Source organism: Ailuropoda melanoleuca, chromosome 5 (genome assembly GCF_002007445.2).
Source record: "Ailuropoda melanoleuca isolate Jingjing chromosome 5, ASM200744v2, whole genome shotgun sequence".
NCBI classification, from domain to species: domain Eukaryota; kingdom Metazoa; phylum Chordata; class Mammalia; order Carnivora; family Ursidae; genus Ailuropoda; species Ailuropoda melanoleuca.
The window spans coordinates 38719445-38733761 of record NC_048222.1 but is presented as its reverse complement, the minus strand read 5'-3'; the positions used below and the strand labels follow the sequence as shown (position 1 = coordinate 38733761).

Sequence of the window (14317 nt, the reverse complement as noted above, 5' to 3'; positions counted from 1 at the left end):
GCCTCGTGTGTCCTGCTGTCGACTGGTCCCGTGCTGGCGAAGGACAGCAGTCTCTGCAGGAGGGCCGTTCCATGGCCTCAGCTTCTGAGCTGAGGGGCTTCCAGGCATGTCGACCGCTGCCGGCGTGGGGGCTGGAGGAGGCCTGTGCTGAAGAAAGCCGAGGCGCGGGGCCAGAGGCAGAGTGGGATGTCCCATCTGAAGGCCCTTTGGGGTTCCTTCTCACCTGGTCCTCTTCTTTTCCCTGGTTTCATCCCCTTCTTCATCTTCGGGGTCTGAGGAGTGAGAAAGCTAGCTCCTGCACCCGAGTGACTTGGCCCCCGTTCGCTTCAGGAGATCCAGGTGGAGAGGAGGGCCAGGGCTCCCTGGGGTCCCAGATTTCACAGACTTCTGGCTTCACCTTAAACAAGGGCAGCTGAGAAGATGTCTTTGGGCGTTCTACCATGCCAGGGCTTCAGAGTCTTCTCCAAGATTTCTCTCCTGGCCTTCCTCCTCCCCCAAGCCCATGCTGCCTTGGCCCTGGGCTCCAGCAGTCCACGGTGTGGCCAGGAGTGGCAGAGAACCGTCATCTCCTTCCCTGAGCAAGAAGCAGACCACAGACCTCCGGAGTGGTTTTGAGTTACTCACCTGCCTACCAGAATATCACGGTCTCAATGGCGTTCATTCCTTTGTGGTATCTGTCCTTGAGGAAAATCTCCCCATAGAGTCCTGAGGACTCCCCTGAATCTAGTTCAAATGAATGTTCCAGAAACCTGCTTGCTGCTTCTGTAGCATTTGAGAAGGGAGAAGAGAGAATGCAGGACCTCTCTGTGGCTCTCAGAGCAAGATGGGGTGACGGAGACCTGGCCTGCCCCTCTGGCCGGACACCCGAAAGCCTAGGAGGGCGTCCTCACTCCCTTAGGGACATCAGTCACCCGGAGTTTGCTGTCCATCACAAGTCACCGCAGGCACTTTATTTGCCTCGTTTATCCGAGGTGTCCAAACGTTGTTTTGTTTTGACAAATAGTTGCCCAGGGCAATGCCCTGCGGTCAGTGCTGTGAGGGAGAGAGGAGACTTTTCATCCCTGGTGGAAAGTGCGCTGCACTGTGAGAGCCCTGCCGTGGCGGTGGCCGTTTAGAGTGGCCCGGAGCAGACCCGGGAGAGGGCTCGGAGGTCAGAGCTGGAGACAGGAGTCAGTGGTTCTCAGACACCTCCAGAGGTCGGAGGGCTCAGGCAGATGACAAAGTGCTACTAGGCCCAGGGGCCAGCATGTGGAAACGTCTGCATTCGCGATGTCACCCATGCTGTGGAACAGCCGTCATCACACGTGTGCGCGCGCACACACGCACACGTGCACACGCGCCCTCTGCAATAGAATGTTTCCAACGCCTACTGGTTTCAAGCCCTGGTTCCAGAATTTGCTGGCAAATCCCGCCGGCTTTGTTGCAACAAGATTTATCAGGTTTTAGAACAGACTGATACAGCATAGACCCTCTCCTGGTGGAGGCTTCTGCCAAAAATCTGGTGTTTCCTGCCAACCTGGTTCTAGGCAGAGGAGGGCTGACTTCCTTTAAACTGGTCTCTCCACTCTGTGCTGCAGGGACTGTCTTACCAGGTGGGGCTTTGGAGACTTGGGGGCATCTCCCAGAATCTCTGGCTGGGGCGACACCCTGTGGCTAACTGTGGAATTGCACCTTGGTCGTGGGAGCCCCCCCCCCCTCTGTGGCTGTTGGCCCTTCTGCCTTTTATTCTCTGTTGCTGTCTCTCTTCTGTTCTGCTTTTTCTTCTTTTTTTCCCTGTAGACTCGGCTTTGCAGATGGAGAGGCTGGTTCGTTTGCCCCTGGGGAAGCACTTTATCAGGCCGGGCGAAATGTTGTCTCAAGTCACAGGAAATCCATGGTTTGGGGGATGGCCCTCGCCAGCCAGAGCCAGCTTTCTTCCTGTGTAAGTGGTCACAGAAAGAGCGTGCTTTCCTAGTGAGCCTCTTCGAACCCAGGAAGGACAGACGGTGACCGTGCATGGGGAAGGAGGGAGTGGGCTTGCGGTTGGACTGGGTTGGACAGGGTAGGCTGTGAAGGCTGTTGAGACAGGCTCTGGTTGTGGGGGGGCAGGGGGAGTGTGTCCCATTTGCTCCCTGGGGCAGAGGGAGTATAGGCAAGGATCAAGGCTGGGTAGTGGTCTGAGGCCTGCTCAGCCTGCTGGAGGGATGGGGGTGTGATACTTGGAAGCCGGGCCTCGCTGGGTGTAAATCCTAGCTTCGCCTCTTATCAGTTCATCTGACTTTAGGCGAGTCACCCAGAACCTGTCTGTTCCCTCCTGTTCCTGTTTTCTGGCACAGCATAGCTGTAAGGTGGGGAAGGGAAGAGAATGAATCCCACTACACATCTTTTATTAAAAGCTGCCATTTAGCCAGCGTTCCTCTGTGACATGAGTAAGCCCCTTGCAAGTATGGTTTCATCAAATCCTTGCAACAAGCCCATGAGGGGGTACAGTTGTTGTCCCTGTGTTACATGCAAGGATTTTGAGGTGCACAGAGGTTATATAACCTGTTGGGGTCACGTGATCACAAAGGGCAGAGGCAGGGTTCGAACCCAGGCCATCCAGGCCAGACGCTGCATGTGAATCATGGCCCGGTGCCGCCCCACCTCTCCCAGGGTTGGTGGTTTACTCCAAGGCTGGGGGTCTTGTTTGGGGGGATGATACATTGAGGTCCCTTATTTCTCTTCCTCCTTTTCCTTCAGCTTCTCTTCCTTCTCTGCTCCATGACTGCCATGTGCTTCTCTGACTTAGGATGGGGTCAGGAAAGGAGAGACATGCAGACATAGGCTTGAGGGAAGTTGGTGCTTATCTCTGGAGGCTGGGGGCCTCCTCGGGGCCCACAGTGGCTGCCTCTTACTCTGGGGCAGGGAACCTCCTGCTTGGCTGCCCCGAGGGCTAAGCTTAACACACCGGCCTGGGAGACGGGAGTGTCCCCTGACTGCTCAGGAGGCGGACGAGGAAGTCTCTGCCATGTCCCACGCCACAGGACATGGGGGACAGAGGGGTTTGCAGTCAGGTGACTGCACCGGCTATGGGAACAGGGGCCAAGAGCCCAGGCTGGATGGAGCAGCAGACCGTGTTTGGTGGGGGAAAGGGCACGCTCTGGGCTGGGACAGGGAGTCTGGGGAACAGGGGCGGGAGCGGTGGTGGGACACAGACTCCATCCCTGCTGGAGCGCGTGCTGAGGGCAGGACCGTCAGGGAGGGCTGAGAGGGCCCAGGGGCCTCCCTTGTCTGACCGACGGCCCCGGAACAGCCACCCCACCAGCCCTGGCGCCCTGACTCTGCACACCACCTTTGTGGGGACCCCTGTGGGCACCGAGGGGGGACCTAGCTCTCCACAGTACACTGTGGTATTGGAGGGGGGACCTGGGCAGCCCAGCCTGGGGCCCGAGCACTCCTTCCCTGAGCCCCAGTGCAGGGCTGTGGTTTTGTGTGGAGATTCTCTCTGCTCCTCCAGTGTCCTCCCGGTGTCCAGCCTGCCGTCTGTGCTGCCCCACTCCCCACACCCTAGGCTGCAGGCCTGAGCCAGCTGAGGCCCTGTCTCGCTCTGTCGGGAGGCCCCACTGTCTCCGCCACAGTCAGCACCGCTCATTTTAACGTTGGCTTCATCTTTGGACTGGAGGCGGGTTGATGAAGAGGAGGGGGAGAGGCCACATTTACTCAGTTTCCCCAGGCCAGTATCCCTGGGTGTAGTAGGGATTCCAGAAAGTTCTCCCAAGTCATGAAACACTCCCCTGACCCGAGGCCTTCTGCACGGCGATCACCTGGGCAGTTCCGACTAGGCAGACATCTCATCCTGGAGCGCGTGCCGGGCGGCCACCCACATCCCACACGTCTCCCTGTCCTGTTGTTACTGGACTTCGAAAAGGCTCTTAGGCAGTTAGATAACTTGCCTCTTGAAGGGCCTTTCCAGCCGGGTACCTCCTCCCTGGCTTCGTTGGACACCATTGCTTCTTATGATGCGGCCCCAGGAGACGGTTTCCCCTGAGGCCTTTCCACATGCGGCCGTCGGGGCGGGAGAAACGGAAGAGGCCGTTGGAGAAGTGCTGGCCTCAGGAAGAGGCTGCACAAAATACTTGCCTTCTGTTGATGACTTGCCCTCAGTTACTGTAATGTGCATGCCTGCGTGTCATTTACTGAAACTGTTTTCATTCCAGTTTCTTCCCCCTTTTCCTTTCCTGATTTAGGTTTCTCGAAGTCCAGAAGCCCGGGCTCTGTAAGATGCTTCGCGTCCTCGCCTTTGCTTATCCCTACACCTGGGACTCCCTCCCCATCTTCTACAGGGTAAGGGCCCGGCTCCGTCTTTTCTCTGCCTGTTGGCAACACCAGGGAATCTGTTGCTTCCTGAGCTCCTGGGGGTCAGAGCACCAGGCTGGGAGTCAAGACCTTTCTTAATAGCACGTGCAGAGTAGTTAGAAGTCTTGACAAACCACAGGGGCTGCTTCAATGGCCAGCATTGACTGGCGGCTCAGAAGTAATCATGGAGGGCTGGGTGGAGGAGGCAGCCTGGGGTTCAGTGGAGGGACCAGGAGAACGGGCTCTGTAGCCAGATTTCTAATATGTACTCATGGCAAGACCTTGGGCAAATTATGTACCGTCTCTCTGCCTTCATTTCCCTCATCTGTAAAATGGGCATGGGAGTAACACCTCGGTCCATCAGGCGGTGGTTAAGATTACATGAGAGAACATGTAAAATGCTAGCTGGTGGCAAGTGTCCAATAAACCCATTAGTATGTATTCTCATCAGTTAACCTACCAGTAGCAAAGGAAAAAGGATGAATGAGGGTCTTAGGGACAGATGGGGATTAGTGAGAGAACACGAAGGAAGAGGGTGTAGGAGGGACACCAGAAGGGGGAGAGTCCAGGTACTAGCAAATCAGACGGACCTGAGTTCAAATCCCAGTCCCACTGCTTACTGGCTGTGTGACCTTAGGCAATGCACATAACCTCTCTGAGCCTCAGTTTCCTCATCTGTAAATGAGGCTAACAACTCCTCCTGCACAAGGGGGTGGCCAGGGTTCATCTAATCCTCACATGGCCTGCCTCCAGTGATTGAAGTTCCCCTCCCAGGGGCAGCCTGAGGCTTGTGCCTGAGGCAAGGATGGAAGGGGAGGGCCAGAGCTGGCTCCACCTGTGTGGGCCTGGGGGCGATGCCGTCCTTCCCGGAGGACACAGAACACACATAGGAAACCAGAGCAGAGAAGAAGCCGGTCCGCCCACCACCAAATCATGTGGTTATTAATAACCAGAGGTCTGGGGATTACGGACACTGTGCGTTCCTGGCGCGTGGCTGGAGCAGATGGTGGGCAGTGGGGAGGGGAGGTCTCAGCCTGAATGGTGGTGCTGATGAGAACGTAAGTTCTGGAATCAGCTTGCCTGGGATTCAGGTCCTGGCTTCACCGCTCATTAGTGGTTTGCACGTCACCCCCTGGCCTGGCTTCTTCATCTGCAAAATGGGAATCGGCTGGAGTCCGCCTCGTGGTAATTGTTGAGGCGAGGCTCTGATGAAACCACGCAGGAAGGGGGCAGGCCCGGCGCCCCAGGTTAGGGGCTGCAGCTGTCGCTATTCATAATGATAACACAAAAGCGATGCTTAACTCTCAAACAGCATAATGGCCGTAATTAATACATTCTGGTGACTCAGAAGGCCTTCCAGGGATTTCTGGGCCTTAAAGCCTTAATTAGGAACATGAAACCTGGTGATGCGCTGGAAAGAAGTGAGTTCAAGGGTGAATAGACCACTTTTTACTATACTTCCGTTTGACCCCAGACAGCAGAGTGGCAATAGATCTAACAGGATTTTTTTTCCCTTCACTTCTTGCCTTTTCTTTTCTAACTAAATAACCCAGAAGGCTTTATGAGCATTTGGAGGATTGAAAGACCGTGACCGTTGCCCTGGGTCTCAGGTGACCACAGCCAGGATGGGAATTCTGTCCACACAGGCCCTGAGAGCTCCCTTTCCCAGCCACAGCCCGAGGAGGTGAGGGCCTCAGCCAATGGCGTCCACACATGTGCAGAGACGTCTTCAGGCGATGAGAAGGGAGCGGGCCTCCCCCCAAGACCTGATGTTTCTCTAACTGCCTGCAGCTGTTCCTGCACCCCGGGGAGAGTGCGCAGAACGAAGCCATCTTGAGCCACCAGAAGCACATGGCCATGACCATCCTGGCCTCTTTCTTCTACTCCGCACACCTGCCAGAGCGCCTGGCACCTGGACGCTTCGACTACATCGGTGAGTGTGCAGGGGCCCTGTTGCCTGGTGTCCTCCAACCCAGAGAGGGGCTCCCCTGCCCCCGACACCAGTGTGTGCAGGGTGAAGGGGAAGCAGGGCCAGGGAGAGAAGCAAATCAGGCCAGGATGTATGCAGCCGGCAGATAGCCGGCGAGGGTGGGGGAGGATGGAGAGCAGGTGACTCTCAGATTCTTAAGCATTCCTATGGCTTATGGGGCCCGGGGAGCGCCATTATTACCCAGAACGTGAAATCCCATTAATAAACAGACATTGAGGACAGCCCCGGAGAGGAACGGGACAGGCAGAGTGCAGTTGGCTCTGAGGCGACCAGATGGCAGGGACCATGCTCAGGAGGGGAGAGTGTCTGTCTTGTTCAGGTGGGTGCAGTGGGGCCGGGGGGCTTGGTAGAGCAGTGGTTCTCAAGTCTGGCCCCCGGACCATCAGTTTCACCATCATTTGGCAACGTGCGGATTCTCAGGCCCCACCCCAGACATCCCGCACCAGAAGCCTGGGGCCCAGCCCTCACAAAGGCTGTGTGGCTCTCCATGGGAAACTGAGCTCACTACAGTGACAGAAGTGATGTGGTGGGGGAGGGGCCGTCTGAGCCTCGGGACCCCCACCTTCTGGGAGAGCGCCTTCCCTCCCTGTCTAGGGAAGTGGGGTGAGGCACCCTTGGGCCACTTCTGGTGAGGCCGATGAGTCCCGGGGACTAGCGCTCCTTAGATAAGCTATCGTGGGCCTCCGAGGGTCCGTCCCTGTCCTTAAATGGTGGGCAGGGACCTTGGTTCTCCCCAGGCCCATTTTGCCCAGTGATTTTCCATCTCCTCCCACCTGAGACGTGGCCAGATTTGCTTTGTTGACTGATTAGAGCTTCATCTCCCTCGCTTACTCTCTCCTACCAGGAGGGATTGCAAAGACCAAAATGCTTGGAGGGCAGGTTCCCCAAAAAAGGAGGGAGACCGGAGGGCCAGGGAACTGGAACCTGCCTGCAGGGGCCACGGCCAACCCCCAGCCCCGCCTAGATGAAGCAGGGGAGGCTGTAAATGAAATCTGGGGGCCCAGGAAGAGCAGCCCTAGGCCCTGTTTGGCCAACTCCCTGGTTTCTTAATAACGTTTCATTCATTCACCCTTAGTCCCATCCTCTTGGGCCTCAGGGTGCTGAGCAGAAAGACACCCCTGTGACGGGACATTCGCCAGACAGTTGTTAATGACCGATCAATAACAAGGGGTTATTTGGAAGATTCTCTGTCCTGCATTAATGCAGTCTGCCAGACGTGGGCCTCCCTCTCCAACGCAGGCCAACTTGCCGACTGGTGAGCGCTGGTCCAGAGGAAGCTCGGCCACATTCCTGTCGGGCTGGGGTGCTGAAATTGCTTTGCTTGCTGCAGTCACATTTCAGATGCAGCTCTTGCCCATGGCGTTTTCTGTCCTTTTTATCTCCTGCTCTGATGGAGACAGGTCTGAGCCTCGGTGAGCTCAGCTGCTCCCCTCTCTGTGCTCGGATATGTGGCCTTGGAGAGCCGGGCTCTCTGCTGGACAAGAAGCCACTTTGCTCCTCCCAAATGGATTTGGCCGTCCTACACAGCATAGCCGGAGCGAGGCAGGGGCGGCTCAGCCAGGCGCACCTTCTTCCCCGGGGACGCAGCCTGAGGGGGCCATGCAGCTGAGGGGGCTGTCTCCCCCACACTCCCATTCCCTACTCTGCTTCTGCTCCGGAGGACAGGTGCCCAGGCTGCTCCCTTCCCGGGACACGGTTATTGAATACTTACTCTAGGATGAGTCCTGGGGGTATAACCTATCTTTCCGTCTCTCGCTCTCTTTTTTACTGAAAGCATCCTGTTTTAACTCTTGTGTTGTGCTCGGGTGCTATAGGACTTCCATGACAAAGGTCACAGACTGGGGGGCTGACACAGCAGAAATGTACTTTCTCATGATTTTGGAGGCCGGGAGGCTGAGACCAAGGCGGGGGCGGGGTTGGGCTCTCCTGAGGCCTCTCTCCCTGGCTTGCAAACAGCCCTCTTCTCTGTTGCCTCTCACGTGGTCTTTCTTCTGTGTACGTGCCTGCCCAGGCCCTCACCTCCTCTTCTTAGAGGACCCACAGTCACTGTGGGTCCAATTTAGTGACCTCATTTTAACGTTGATTGTTTTTTTAAAAGATCGTTATCTCCAAATACAGTCATAATGCGAGGTACCAGGGGCTGGGAACTCAACCTTTGGAACTGGAGAGAGGGAGACACAAGTCAGTCCAGACACATGCAGTCTGTGCTGTCTTCTCATCTTCGGGTTTCTGAGGGTTGTCCCACACACAGTCCTTGTCCCTGGGCAATGGACTGATTTTCTCACCACTACCAACTCAGCTGGTCCCTGCCCACGCCCACCCCTGCCCCCTCTGCCGGCTTCTCCCCTCTGTGCCCGCAGAGCTGGCCAGCCGGGGTCCTACAGGTCATGGGGAGGAAGAGCTCTCGGTCATGTCCGGGATTAACCGGCAGTAGGGTGAGGACCACCTCGTAAGTGGCCAACAGAAAGTCTGGCTTGCTTCTCTGTTGGCCCCAAAGTCAGAATCGGAGCTGATGAGTGCTGGCCCTGAAGAGGTGAACTTTGGCAGGACGTGATTCCAGACCTCTTCACATGAAACGCAGGACTGGGTGGATAAGGTGTTTGGAGCGTGGACTTGGTTTGCGTGGATGGCTTTTTTAATTTTTCTTCACACCACATTTAAAAAATAAATTCATGGAGGCAAACTTTACATACCAAACAATTCCCTAATTTCAAGTATATAATTCAGCGAATCTTTGGGTGGACTTACCAGGTTGTACAACCATCCCCGTGAATGAGTTTTAGAACATGTTCATTGCCCCAGTACGATCCCTCATGCCCGGGTACTGTTAGTCCCGATTCCTGCCCCCGTCTGAAGCAACCACTAATCCACCTTGTGTCTGTGGATCTGCCTTTTCTGGACGTTTGATAAGGATGGAACCTGACACTCTGTGGTCCCTTGCGCCTGGCCTCTTTCCCCCAGCATAACGTGTCTGGCCTGCAGGCCCCGGTATACTATCAACAGTCCATCCCTTTTTTTATTGCTGATCTTGGTGGCCTTTTCTGTGTTTGCCATAGGTCACAGTCACCAGCTGTTCCATGTGTGTGTGATCCTGGCCACTCACATGCAGATGGAAGCCATACTTCTGGACAAGACCCTGAGGAAGGAATGGCTCCTGGCCCACTCCAGGCCCCTGTCTTTCCCTCAGATAGTTGCGGCCATACTCCTGTGCCTCGTCTTCAGCCTCAGCAACATAATTTATTTCTCAGCTGCTCTGTATCGGATTCCTGAGCCAGAATCACATAAAAAAGAAACATGATTCAGACCATAAGCTTTTCGTGCCAGGTGTCAGCCTTAAGCTACAACATTCTGACCGCCAGAAGCCAGCGGTCGGGTACCAGTATCCAAAGGTCTAAAGTATTCACAATGGCTGATGTCTTGGCATTTTTGAGTGGGTTCATGTCAATAAGGTATTGAACTGGGGAAATTTCTCTAGCTGTGCACTGATTCTATATTATGATTTTGAAAGGGGAAGATGGGTTCATGTAAGTCCTTGTTAGGGCAGATTCTTAATATTTCATTAAGTTTTAAATTTATTTACAATGGGTTTTTCAATTCTATTTAAACAGTTCGATTAAGCATACCGCCCTTGTAGCTTGACTATTAAACAGCTGAATTACCCTTTGCAAATGGAACTTGCTTCATTTGATGAGTTCCACATAGCACGGCCTCTGCCCAGAGGTCCGCAGTGGGAGGAGAATGAACCAGAAAGATCAGTGTAAGGAACCTGGGTAAGAGGAAGTTGGGTCTGTGGGAGCTCTGGGGACAGGGCAGGTGCTCCAGAATGAAGAGACCTGGTTTGGGGAGGGGTCTTCTTCCTTTTCCCACCTAGCGAAGGGAATGAATAGAATGAGTCCTCTTTTCCATAAGTCTGTTGTGCCTCAATGTGCCAATTCCCCTGTCATGTGGATCTGGATCTTCTGAAAAGTCTACATGGCTGGGTGTCCATGTTCTGTTGTTTTTGTTTTCTGTTTTCTTGTTGCCAGTTTGATGCTGTACAGGATTGTGTAGTACACAATGTGTTATGTGTGGGAGCTGGCCGACTTAGGCCCAGTTGGCTGTGTTCGTCTGTCACCTTTTAAACCAATGGCATCGCTATACCTGGGGATGTTATACATTTGATGTCGTGTCGGCATCTCAGATATACTGCAAATGTTAGGGTTCGTGTGCAGAGGTGCCGAGACCTTGCTAAAGGGTTGGTCAACTGTGGTGATTCTTAAGCTTTCCCGTCAATCAGAAACACCTGGTGGGGTTGTGACAAATGCAGATTTCCAGGCAAAATCAGAAGATTCTGCACTCGTAGTTTAAAATGTAGGTCTTTTTGTGGAGATTTGCCCTAAATCGGAGCAAGTCCCCAGGTGATTCTAATGCAGAAGGGCCCCAGGCCAAACTTGAACACATGCTCTCCTCGAGAATTCCAGAAGGCACTGGGCCTATCAGCATTGCTGCGATTGACCTAATTTTCAGCGACTTAGCATCTAAGGATGTCTCCCCTGCTTTCTCCTCTGCATGAGATAGAGCGTTTTCTCATCTTTTGCATTGGTAGTTAAAATTTAGTATTTCATGGTGTTTTTGGAGTACAGAAAATGCTGATACAAAACAGTTTTTAACAGAGGCCCTTCAACCCCTGATCTGCACTTGCACATGACTTAGGGGGCTGCCCATCACAAAGCAGGATCTTCTCTGCTGACTCAGGAACACCCCCATATCTTCGAATACTGCCTCTGTGGTTAACTGGCCTGGAAACTCGAATGGCCTTGTGAATAGCTCATCGTCCAATCCTCTAAGGACAAGTAAAAATTTATATTGGATGAGAGTGGTCAAGAAATATGATTTCATTAGTTTTATTATCTGTTTACTTCCTCTGGGGAATGTAGACTGATAAAATTATATGGGCTGATAAATTTTTGGTACATTAAATGCCAGCTGCATGACGAAATTTGGTTTTTGACAACAATCTGACATTGTTAGTGGAATTTTGCCCCAGCAGGGTCTGTGGGCTTCCATTTCATCTTGCTGTAACTGCAGTTTTATGCTGAGAAGTGCAAAGTTTAAATACCCTTTTCTAGCAATGCCAAAGACATGAAGCTTTTTAATATCTCCTGTTTAGAGAGAGTAAAATAATGTTCTTTGTTTAGCTCAGAAAGAGCTGGAAGATAGTAGCTGATTCATGTGAAGGACCTTTAGATTATTTAATTTTTGGTTATGTGGCTTTTTCATCATACTTCATGATGGAAAAGAAATGTTAAATCCACAAAGTAGGAGCTGTGTTTCAGTATGTTTTTAGATGTTTGGTAAACTTTGTCCCATGATATACTTTTGGACAGTGTTACAAGTTAAAATTTGAGAAGAGTTTCCAACGTACTGACTTGGAAACCTCTAGATATGGAGAATGGGTTCACATATATTAATTACCATTAGGTATTAAGAGTGATGGCAGTAGAGTTTTGCTTAAGCCATCCCAGAAAGTTAAAAAGTCTGGCATTGGGTGAGCTGAAGACTTCGCTGAGAAGATGTCTCTTCACGTAGCGGCTCTCAGGGTTTTTCGAGTGTCTCCGTTCGCCCGGAGATACGCCATACTCCCATTGGTAGCGACTGCTCCCCATGGCACTGCCTCGGAAGGGGTTGCGTGCGGGGTGACAGACTCCCAATGGGATGTCCTTGTTCTTCCTCCCCCTGCTTGAGAAGCACTGTTCCAAAATTTCCCTGATGCCACAGTTGTGATAAAACTTGAATTTGTTTGAATGAGGCCATGTAGTCAACTTCACCTTCCTCCACTCATCTTAAGAGCTTCACTTGCCACTGCTCAGTTTTTAGAGAGAAACGAATTTGTCAGTGTGGATTAAAATGAGAAGCGGGAGGTTTTAGAAATCATTTGAGTACAAGGTGGTCTAAATATTTGGTCTGCTGGAGTCTTTCTCAAAGTGCTTGATGTGGAACCCAGTTCTAAGGAAGGCAAGGTGGAGGAGAATGGTGTGGTCACGTGTGTTGGAGAGACACTTCCTTTGGCTCTATTGTGTCCCAAATTTGTTTTGGCTATGGCACTGTATGAAACACCTGTTAGCACTGTATGAAAACACTTTATAACATATTAGTTGAATGCCAGCCTCTGATTTTCTAGCCAAAAGCCATCACAGACGAAAAGGCAAAGACCCATTTCCAAACTCAGTTATAGCACTTAAAGCAATGTCTGGTTTTTGTAAACTGTGTGGGCAAAAGAAAATAAAATTTATTTATTACAATAAAGGCCTATTTCCTACTTGATTTGGTTATGTTTCACCTGTCACACAGCAACGTGTTCATTCATTGTAAGAAAGAGATTCCTGTGTGTGTGTATTGCTAAATCATTCTGTGAATATTTATTTTGTGCCTGATATATATAGAACGAATGCTGTTTTAGGGGCTGGGGACAAGAGAAGTGAGGAAAACCCATTTCACTCATGTGGAGGAAATGTGCTGATTGGAAGATAGATCAGTCCAGATAGGGGTGAGTGCTCTAAAGGAAATAAGCCTGGTGGAGAAATGGAGGTGGGAGGGACAGGCAGATGAGATTGGATGGCCACTTGGAGTAGCTGACATTTGAGGAGAGCCTTCATGGGCAAAAAAGGGCCGGCTTTGCCAGTATGTTACGGGGCGGGTGTTTTGGGTCGAGGTGGCATGTATGCACAGGCCCCAAGACCAGTAGGTACTTGTCCTGCTGGAAGGATGGAAATCAAGCTACTCATTCCTGAAATGTATAACTCTAGAAACTGTATGGATCATTTGACTTTTGAAGAATTCTGGAATTTCTCCTGGATATTCTCCCTGGGGGATTGTGCAAGGGGTTTTCCTCTGGCCTCTTGGTACTTGTATGAATGCCTCAACTCTGTAATACATATATTTCAGATAAAGAGAGAGTTGCCATGCCCATTCTCTTCACTCAGGGCAACAGATTTCTAAAATTGGCTTAATTCTTTCCTCTAGAGCGTGGAACAGGGAACCTCAAAGATAATTTAATCCCACTTTCAAAAAATGTGTTTGATGATGTAAAATGCACATTGTCAGACCCAAACGGACAGATGCAGAAAACCTCGGGAGGAAAAAGTAGTCCTGGAGTTTTAAATTTTTATCAAAAGCCCCAAGTGATTTTTAATATAAGGGAGTTTAAGAAACATTGGTGTAGTCCAGCCGTTCTTTTTTTTTTTTCCCTCACATTTGGAAAAATGTTGCCAGATAGTATGAAGAATTCCCAGGTGCTGGGGTATCTGGCTGGCTCAGTTGGTAGAGCATGATTCTTGATCTCGGGGTTGTAGTTTCGAGCCCCACGTTGGGGATAGAGATTACTTAAAAACAAAATCTTAAAAAAAGAAAAACACTTCTCAGGCACTTTTGCAATTTATGTAACTCTCTTCTCCAACAGTGAAAAATTTGGCTCCCATTATCCACAATGTTATTTGCTCAATCTTAGAATGTACAGAATGTCATTTCAGAATTACCAACCCATGTCTGCAAAAAGGCTTACTAATTAGAATTCAATATATGTTTCAAGTTCTTTTTGTCTTGAGCCTGAGGGCATATGGTCTCAATAGTCTAAATTACTTGGGTTAGTTATGGCCCATTTATGTGTATGTTATTCATTTGAAATATGGTTCAGATCATTTGTTTCTTTTTGTATCAATTTTACAACCTCCCCACCCCCCACTAAGCTTGCTGATTTTATTGTCTTTTGAGTCTGTAAGACATTAACATCCAGTCATTCCTTTTCAAATGGCCTGGGGAGAGTCATGTGGCCTGTGGATGTGAGACCATGTGGCCACAGCCACCGGGAGTGAACAGCAGGGCCAGGGAGAGAGCGCCCCAGTGTTGAGTGTGTTGGAAGTGCCACAGGCATTCTGTTTTCATTGTACCACCTTCCCTCAAACACTCTAGGCTTTGGCAGTTTCTGGTCACTAGTGGTTATACGGTTCCCAAGGCTGGACTCGCATGGCTGGGTAT

General features: G+C 51.4%; 1 protein-coding gene across 2 annotated transcripts in view; it reads left to right on the top strand.

Moving 5' to 3' along the window:
* Nucleotides 1-12589, top strand: part of PAQR5 (progestin and adipoQ receptor family member 5) — a 41053-nt gene extending 28464 nt beyond the window's left edge. Inside the window, exons 5-7 of one of the 2 annotated variants that reach the window (XM_002920635.4) lie at nucleotides 4206-4302; nucleotides 6106-6247; nucleotides 9361-12589. In XM_002920635.4, coding sequence (XP_002920681.1) covers nucleotides 4206-4302; nucleotides 6106-6247; nucleotides 9361-9602 — 481 coding nt within the window. In that variant the 3' untranslated portion in view covers nucleotides 9603-12589. Of the gene's footprint in view, nucleotides 1-4205; nucleotides 4303-6105; nucleotides 6248-6513; nucleotides 7959-9360 lie in introns of those variants that run through there. The other variant, XM_034660761.1, reaches the window with a different exon arrangement.
* The last annotated feature ends 1728 nt before the right edge of the window (nucleotides 12590-14317 follow it).